This window comes from Mus pahari, unplaced genomic scaffold, assembly GCF_900095145.1.
Source record: "Mus pahari unplaced genomic scaffold, PAHARI_EIJ_v1.1 scaffold_10226_1, whole genome shotgun sequence".
NCBI lineage: Eukaryota > Metazoa > Chordata > Mammalia > Rodentia > Muridae > Mus > Mus pahari.
The window spans coordinates 18,722-28,402 of NW_018393002.1; the positions used below are offsets into that span (position 1 = coordinate 18,722).

The 9,681-nt window shown below is 35.7% G+C and overlaps 1 protein-coding gene across 1 annotated transcript in view; it reads left to right on the forward strand.

Moving 5' to 3' along the window:
* Positions 1-9,681, forward strand: part of LOC110315299 (vomeronasal type-2 receptor 116-like) — a 20,652-nt gene that overhangs the window by 10,225 nt on the left and 746 nt on the right. Inside the window, 1 exon segment of the mRNA XM_021189385.1 lies at positions 6,655-6,778. Within this exon segment, the coding sequence (XP_021045044.1) occupies positions 6,655-6,778 (124 nt within the window).

Below are 9,681 nucleotides of genomic sequence, written 5' to 3' on the forward strand. Positions count from 1 at the left end.
AAAAGTAATTCCTGGAACACAATGATGTTATGTNAATGGCAATTCTACATAAAAACCCTGAAATAGACTGCCCTTTTCAACACCAGCACAAACACAAAATTCTGGTAGTCAAATACTGTTGGTATCATATTTTATCTCTGATTAACCTTAATGTAATTTCCAAATGCAAAGAACAGTGGGCAAATTTTTGTGACCAAGAAATGCCATGTTGCTCTGACTGTAAATTAATCTTATGTAAACTGAATGTCCTCAGGCCTTGGAAGCATAGGTGTGAAACTAAAATCACATTGACATTTGAATTGCCTTGAATTCCTGATCTGTCCAAATCATTAATCATGAAGGGGTATTAGACTTTGTCAAATATTTTCTCAGCTTCTAATGAGATGGTCATGTGGTTTGTGTCTTTGGGTTTGTTTACATAGTGGATTATGTTGATGGATTTCCATATATTTCCATATTCCCTACGTCTCTGGCATGAAGCCTACTTGATTGTGATGGAGGATCGTTTTGATGTGTTCTTGGATTCTGTTTGCAAGATTTTTATTGAGTATTTTTGCATTGATATTCATAAGGGAAATTGGTCTGAAGTTCTCTTTCTTTGTTGGGTCTTTGTGTGATTTAGATGTCAAAGTAATTGTGGCCTCATAGAACTAATTGGGTAGAGTTCCTTCTGATTCTATTTTGTGGAATATTTTGAGAAGAATTAATATTAGGTCTTCTTTGAAGGTCTAATAGAACTCTGCACTAAATTCATTGGGTCCTGGGATTTTTTTTTGATTGGGAGACTATTAATGACTGCTTCTATATCTTTAGGGGTTATGGGAATGTTTAGATTGTTAATCTGATCCTGATTTAACTATGGTACCTGGTATCTGTTTAGAAAATTGTCCATTTCATCTATGTTTTCCAGTTTTGTTGAGTATAGGTTTTTGTAGTAGGATGTGGTAATGTTTTGGATTTCCTCACATTCTGTTGTTATGTCTCCCTTTTTATTTCTGATTTTGTTAATTAATATACTTTCACTGTGCACTGTATTTAATCTGGCAAGAGTTGATCTAACTTGTTGATTTTTGTCTAGGTACCAGCTCCTGGTTTGGTTGACTCTGTATAGTTAGTTTTTTTTGTTTCCACTTGGTTGATTTCAGCCCAGAGTTTGATTATTTTCTGTGTTGACTCCTCTTGGGTGAATTTGCTTCCTTTTATTCTAGAGCTTTTAGGTGTGCTTTAAAACTGCTAGTATATGCTATCCCCAGTTTCTTTTTGGAGAAACTGAGAGCTATAAAGTTTCCTCTTAGAACTGTTTTCATTGTGTCCCATAACTTTTGGTATATTGCAGCTTAATTTTCATTAAACTCTAAAAAGTCTTCATTTCTTGCTTTATTTCTTCCTTTATCAAGTTATCATTGAGTAGAGTGTTATTCAGCTTCCATGTGTATATTGACAGTCTATTATTTATGTTGTTATTGAAGATAAGCCTTAGTCCTTGGTGATCTGATAGGTTGCATGGGTTTATTTCAATATTTACATNTCTGTTGAGGCCTGTTTGATGAACAATTATATGGTCAATTTTGGAGAAGGTACCATGAGGTGCTGAGAGGAAGGTATATCCTTTGGTTTTAGATGAAATGTTCTATAGATATCTGTTAAATCCATTTGTTTCATAATCCCATTAGTGTCACTGTGTCTCTGTTTAGTTTCTGTTTCCAGGATCTGTTGATTGAAAAGAGTGGGATGTTGAAGTCTTCTACTATTATTGTGTGAGGTAAGATATGTGTCTTGAGCTTTACTAACGTTTCATTAATGAATGTGGATGCCCTTGCATTTGGAGCATATATGTTCAGAATTGAGATTTCATCTTGGTAAATTTTACCTTTGATGAATAAGAAGTGCCCTTCCTTATCTTTTTGGAGAACTTTAGGATGAAATTCGATGTTATTCAATATTAGAATATTTTGTTTCTTGGGACCATTTGCTTGGAAAATTGTTTTCCTTCCTTTTATTCTAAGGTAGTGTCTTTCTTTGTCCCTGTGGTCGGCTTCCTGTATGCAGCAAAAAGTTTGCTCCTGTTTAGATAACAAGTCTGTTAGTCTATGTCTTTGTATTGGGGAATTTATCCCATTTATATTGAGATATTAATGAAAAGTCATTGTTGCTTCCTGTTATTATTGCTGTTAGATTTGGAATGTTTTTCATGTGGCTATCTTCATTAGGTTTGTTGAAAGATTACTTTATTGCTTTTTATCAAGGATAGTTTCCCTCTTTGTGTTTGGATTTCCCCTTTATTATCCTTTGAAGGGCTGAATTTGTGGAAAGATACTGTGTAAATTTGGTTTTGTCATAGAATACCTTGGTTTCTCCATCTATGGTAATTGTGAGGTTTTCAAGGTTAGTAGCCTGGGCTGGAATTTGTGTCCTCTTTGGGTCTATAAGACATCTTCCCAGGATCTTCTGGCTTTCATAGTCTCTGGGGAGAATTCAGGTGTAATTTTGCTAAGTCTGCCTTTAAATGTTACTTTACTTTTTCCCTTACTAATTTTAATATTCTGTCTTTACTTAGTGCATTTGTTGTTCTGATTACTGTGTGACAAGATGAATTTCTTTTCTGGTCAAGTCTATAGGAGTTCTGTCAGCTTCTTGTAGCTCATGGGAATCTCTTTCTTTAGGTATGGGAAGTTTTCTTCTATAATTTTGTTGAAGATGTTTACTGGCCCTTTAAGTTGGCAATCTTCCTTCTCATCTATAACTATTATCCTTAGGTTCAGCCTTCTCATTGTGTCCTGGGTTTCCTGTATGTTTTGGGTTAGGATCTTTTTGTGTTTCACTTTTTTTTGATTGTTATGTCAACATTTTCTATTGTATCTTCTCCACCTGAGATTCTCTTCTATCTCTTGTATTCTGTTGGTTATGCTTGCATCAATGACTCCTGATTTCTTTCCTAGACTTTCTATTTGCACAGTGATCACGCTTTGTGATTTCTTTATTGTTTCTACTTCCCTTTTTTAGATTTTTGGATGGTTTTGTTCAATTATTTCACCTGTTAGGATGTGTTCTCCTGTATTTCTTTAAGGGAGTTATTTATTCTATTCTTATAATCCTCCATCATCATCATGAGAAGTGAATTTAGAGGCATATCTTGCTTTTCTGGTGTGATGGTGTAACCAGGTCTTGCTATGGTGGGAGGGTTTAGTACTGATGATGCCAAGTAACCTTAGTTTCTGTTGCTTCTGTTCTTATTCTTGCCTCCTGCCTTCTGATTATCTCAAGTGCTTGATGCCCTCAATGTATCTGATTGAAGCCTGTCCTTCCTATAATCCTGGTTTAGTCAGAAATCCTCAGAGTCCAGCTTTCTCTGTGATCCTGTGATTCTGGAATCTTGTGAACCTGAGATACTGGTTGTATCAGACTTCTTGGCAATCAATCTTCCTTTGAGACCTAGAGACGCTGGTGTGACCAAGCTCCTGGAATCCTGGGATCCTGGAATCCTAAGATCCTTCATATGTTAGACAGCCTGCAACGGTACCTCCCCTTTGGATGGTGGAACTGTCTGCTGTGTTTGAAACTATGGTAGACCAGTGAAGACCAGAAGGTACCTGAGACACTGGTCAGAAGGGGCTGCTTTGTCCCTGTCTGAAATATCCCACAGTTTTGATCAGGCCATCTTAAGCAGTGCTTTATGCTTGGATTTCCTTTCCTATCCAACTTTTCCTCTTCTAGGTCAACTTTTTTAGTTGTGCTTTAAAAAACGTGATTTTGAGTTTTGTTATAAAACTCTATCTTAATTGTGAGCAAATAAACACATTAAGATTCAAGTTTAAATAAGATAGCTGTAAAAATTAGTATTTTATAGCTCTATTCATAATGTAAAATTAGATTAACAATTTTGAATAAGCATGGCAGTGGTCTGAATATTATAATATATGGTAACATGTCTCTAAGAAGTATAAACTAATTATCATTTGGCTCTTAAAAATCAATGTCTTTAGCATAATACAAGTAATACACATGCAGACTTATTGCTAAACCTGCCCTTATTATTCTGTTGTTTATTACTTTTGTAGGATTTAAGATTGAAAATACTGTGTTAGGCTAACAGCTACCCATGTGATATATTCCCATTTTTATTGTGATTTTGTATTTGTGCCTTTTTTTCGATTTCTTAGTTTGGATATTTTATTTATTTACATTTCAAATGTTATCCCCTTTTCCTGTTTTCCCTCTGCAAAACCACTATACCATCACTTACACTGCTTCTTACCCTGCTTCTTACCCTGCTTCTATGACCGTGCTCCCCCACCTGCCTACGGACTCTGGCTTCACTGCCCAAGCATTCCTCTACACTGGAGCATTAAGCCTTCACCAAACCAAAGGCCTCCCCTCTCACTGATGCCATATAACGTCCCTTTGACACCTTCAGTCCTTCATCTATCACCTCCATTGGGTTCCTTGTGCTCAGTCTGATGGTTGACCTCAGGCATCCACATCTGTATTGGTCAGGAACAGGTAGAGACTCTCAGGAGACATTTGTTTCAGGCTCTTGTCATCAAGCATTGTTGGTATCCACAACCATATTAGGGTTTGGTCTCTGCATATGGGATGGATCTTCAGGTAGGGAAGTCTCTGTCCGACTTTTCCTTCAGTATCTGATCCACTCATATTCCCTGTATAGTATCAATTCTGGGTTAAAATCTGGGAGATTGGTGGCCCTATACCTCAACTGGGTGCACCATGCATAATCTCTGAATATGGTGTTGACAGGTTTCCCTCTCCATTCTGGCATATTTCAGCTAATGTCATCCCTCTGGAGTCCTAGGAGTCTCTTGTTTTCCTGGCATCTGGAAGTTTCTGGTTGCTACTCACAATTCTCTTTCCCTGTCTGCTACATACCTCTGTTCAATTTTCTGACCCTCTGTACATCTTCTCCTTCTTCTCCCATACATGATTCTTCTCATACTTTCCCCCTCTCCCTCTTCTCTTCTTCCTGGGGAGAATTTATACAAGGGATGTAAGCATAGTTCAATATATGCAGATCCATTATATCTAATACACTGCAAAATATAAAATTACATGATTTTCCAAAAACCTTCATGAATGATTCTTAACCAAGTCCCACATTCATTCAGAGATAAAGTAACAAAATATGTGATTGAACAGAAGGAAGACAGATTGATATTATAACAATTTCTTTCACCAACTTATTGAAATTACTATATAATATGTTCAGAGAAATTTATTATCAATGAATATCAGAAATAATATCAGGTAGTTTAATGTTTTTCTCCAAGCCATTTAGAGACAGAGATATGAAAATCTGTCTGTCTCTTAGCAGTCTGCCCTATATTGTGAGTCCAAACCAGTCATGTGTGATATGAAGACACTATCTTAAAATAAAATAACATAATGTACAAAAGTATGGTCATTTTCCTTACTCTCGCTCAAAATAGACTTTATAGAATTACAAAGGGTTAACATAAATTTATTGAAAATAATGGGGGGGGAGAAAGTGTACTCCAATCTTGATTGGTAGTCCAAATCTATTGGTATTTCATGGTAAGACCCTGTTTCAACAGTATCAAAAACATAGGAAGAATTCTACATCTCTTCAATTAACATTAAACTATCTAATTTTTATCCATTTTTTTCCAGTATTTCCAGCTACTGGAAAGCATTGAGATGTCATGAAACACTCCATATTCAAGGTTGCTACACATCAATTTATTATTTCCAACCATATTAAACTACTGTATGTATACACTCTTTTTTATGTACAGTTTCTCATGTTTGCAATGGGAATTTATTCAAGGTCATATTTTTTATCTGGTACTTAAGGACATATTTGTCTTTTTCAAATTTCTTTAAATATTATCTTTCTTCTCTCTTTCCTTATTTAATATTTGATTATAGGCAAAGTGAGGAGGAAGGCTTGATTTGACATACAATCATAGAAAGACAGGTGTGGATAACTCGAAAGTGGAACTAAAGCATATATCTTAAAGAATACTACTTACTGGCTCGAATGCCCACAGTGCGATAGGTACTCCTCTGTAAATTACCAATTAATTTACAGAGAATTATGCTTCATAGATCTGTGGAAAGACTAGTGTTCACTGAGAAAATATTTCAATGAAAGTTTACTCTGTTCTCAGAACTTAGTGCCAGATTGAAAATAATTAACTAAAATCATCAGGTTGCAATTTCTGTAGTTTTTGCACACAGCTCAAAATCAGCTCTTTTTTTCTGAATTATTACACACTCAGAAACTATCAAACATTTCTTCAGTACATTTCCAATATTCATAGCCGGTCATTAAACACTGGACAAAGTGAAATGTCAATCAGTTGTTGTGTACAAAATGAGCTTCTTGAAATCTTAATGTGCAGCGAGGTGTGGTGGTTACACACTTTTAATCCCAGATATTGGCAGGCAGAGGCAGGCAAATTTCTGAGTTTGAGGCCAGGCTGGTCTACAGATTGAGTTCCAGGATGGCTAGGGCTACACAGAGAAACCCTATCTCGAAAAATAAAAAAAACAACAAAAAAAAAAACTGAAACAAAACAAAAACAAAAAACAACAACAACAAAACCTTCATGTGCAAATATAAAATATAAAAGAAATAGATGAACGTCATTATCAGTATATGCCTAATTTTTTTCTCAGATCTCATCCTCTGTGTGCAGTGCAGATTGTAATCCTGGATTCAGAAGATTCTGGAAGAAGGGAATGGCAGCCTGCTGTTTTGTTTGCATCCCTTACCATGAAAATGAAATTTCAAATGAGAGAAGTGAGTATTTTCTGCTCTGATAAATCCTGCTAATATGTATTCTTGTACCACACTGGGATTATGAAATTAAAAGACAACTGCAAATATAGAATATATCACTTTTCTAATTCACTAGTTGGAGATATAAAAAGCATTAACAAAATCTTGCAAAAACAAACAATTGTACCTGGTGCCTCGACCCCCATATTAACTCATTGCAAATTCATTGTATATTGCATTTCACAAAGAAATAGTTAAGAAAATATAACTGCATTTTGAAGGTATTCTGGAAAAGATTTTCCAAATAATCTATAGTAAAACTGCATGTACATTAGATTATAGTCACAAGTTTTGAGAGTATTAGTTTAGTCATATTTCATGAGTATATCTGACCTAAATATGATTATGTACTTTTGTACATATAGGAGCCCATGAAGAACTGAATACAATATTAATTTACTAGACTATATCATGAGACTGTTGGGTACAAAACATAGTCTCTGTAAGATTAATATAGAAGACAAAAGTATTTACAAAGTTATGAGAAAATGTTAAGAATGTAATATTTAGTGGGCCTTGTTCAAGGCCAGATATATTATAAATCCAGGAAGTAGGGGATAAGAGTTGACCCATGATGTGGAATATGCAATGAGACTCATATTCATTACTTTAAATATCACACTCATTATTAAAATAATTATTCAGGGCTGGTAAAATGCAAAAAGTTTATGGTTACTTTTCAATTATTTTGCCTTTCCTTCTATATAATGAATTAAAATTCTTCAGATACATACCTGTGAGTTGGTTCAACAGGTAAATCATTTGTTGCTAAGCCTTACAATCTGAGTTTATTCCCATGGTGCATGTAGTAGGACCAAGCTAACTACTTAGAAGATGTCGTATAAACACTATGCTTAAAATAAATTTACAAGTATACTAAAACTGTTTTAGAGTTCAAAAATCAAATAAGAATTAATACTTATGGCCATCTTTGCTCTGGTGAGAGAAACAACGAAAAGAACACAAAGTATTAAAAAAAAAAAACAACAAGAATTTTGTTCTTTAAAAAAATTGAGAGTCAAGCACTTAGACATTCTAAATGAAAGATAGTGAGAAAAATATAAAAAATAAATAAAATCAGGGTGAAGCGGGCATCACGAGAAACACCAAATAACCCTAAGAATAATAAGGGCATTCATTAAAATTCTTTACTCAATTAAATTGCATAAGAAACTTTTCTCCAACCTACAAGAATTATGTGGTTTTGTTAAGATGAATTAAGAATAGAACAGGACATCATCATTTCAAACTAAAAACTGTCTGAGGAAATTCAACATTTTTGAGTCTGGATATAACAGAGTGTGTTATCAGTAAGTGTGTGTGTGTGTGTGTGTGTGTGTGTGTGTGTGTGTGTGTGTGTGCATATAGGTGTGTTTGAACAACTTTGCTCTAAGAAAGTAGGAGATATATAATTTCAAAACTGGAAAGGGATGAAAGAATTTTGAGCGGGTGTATCATGTGAATCTGGTTGTAAGGAAATATGGATGAAATTATCATTTTTGATTTGAAAATTGAATATGCACATGGAATTTCATGAAGGAGAATGAGGTTGACTGACCTGAGGAATGAGTCGCTAGCAAGATGGGCAACAGATAATTGTGAATGAGGTGCAGATATCAGAAAAGTACATGCTACATTTGTGCCAATGTCCCATAATGAAACCCAGAATAATGTATGGCATTTAAAAAAAAATTAACAATTAACAACCGCCAAAACATGGATACTAAATCTCAAAATTTAGTCCTGGAAATTTCATTTTCACCTTTTTTTTATTTATTTGTAATTCAAATATTATCTTCCTTGCCAGCTTCCAAAGCCTTTTGGCTTTTTTTTCCCTCCCTTCTGTGTCTATGAGGGTGATCCCCCATCTCTCCACCCACTCCTACTTAACTGCCCTAGATTTCTCCTATGGTGGAACATTCATCCTTCCTAGGACCAAGGACCTCTCCTCTCACTGATGCCAGATAAAGCAATACTTTGGTACAAACACAGCTGGAGCAAGTAGGTCTTCCCTGTGTACTCTCTGGCTGATAGTTTAGTTCATGCTAGTTCTGGGATATCTGGTTGGTTAATATTGTTGTTCTTCCTATGGAGTTGCAAATCCCTTCAATTTTTTCAGTCCTTTCCCTAACTCATCCATTGGGGTCCCCATGATCAATCGGATCATTGGCTCCAGTAATCCACATCTGTATTTGTAAGGCTATGGCAGAGCCTCTCAGGGGTCAGATAAATCAGACTCCTGTCAGCAAGTTTTTATTGGAATCAGCAACAATGTCTGGGTTTGTTGGCTGCATATGAAATGGATCCCATGGAGGTGCAGTCCCTAGATATTCTATCCTGCAGTGTCTGCTCTAATCTTTGTTCCTGTATTTCCATTAGACAGGAAAAATTCTGAGTTAAAACTTTTGAGATTGGTGGGTTGCCCATCCCTCACTCTTTTTTGTTTTGTTTTGTTTTGTTTTGTTTTATTTTTCAGGACAGGGTTTCTCTGTATAGCCCTGGCTGTCCTGGAACTCTCTTTGTAGATCAGGCTGGCTGCGAACTCAGAAATCCACCTGCCTCTGTCTCCCAAGTTCTGGCATTAAAGGCTTGTGCCACCAGTAAGGCTATCCCTCACTCTTATTTTTTCCCAATTTTTTTAGTTATTTACTTCATTTGCATTTTAAATGCTATCCCCAAAGTCCCCTATACCTCCCCCCGAGTACCCTACCCATCCACCCCCCTTCTTGGCCGTGGTGTTCACTTGTACTGGGGCATATAAAGTTTGGAAGACCAAGGGCCCACTCTTCCCAAAGATGGCTGACTGGACCATCATCTGCTACATATGCAGCTAGAGACATGAGCTCTGGGGTTATTTGTTAGTT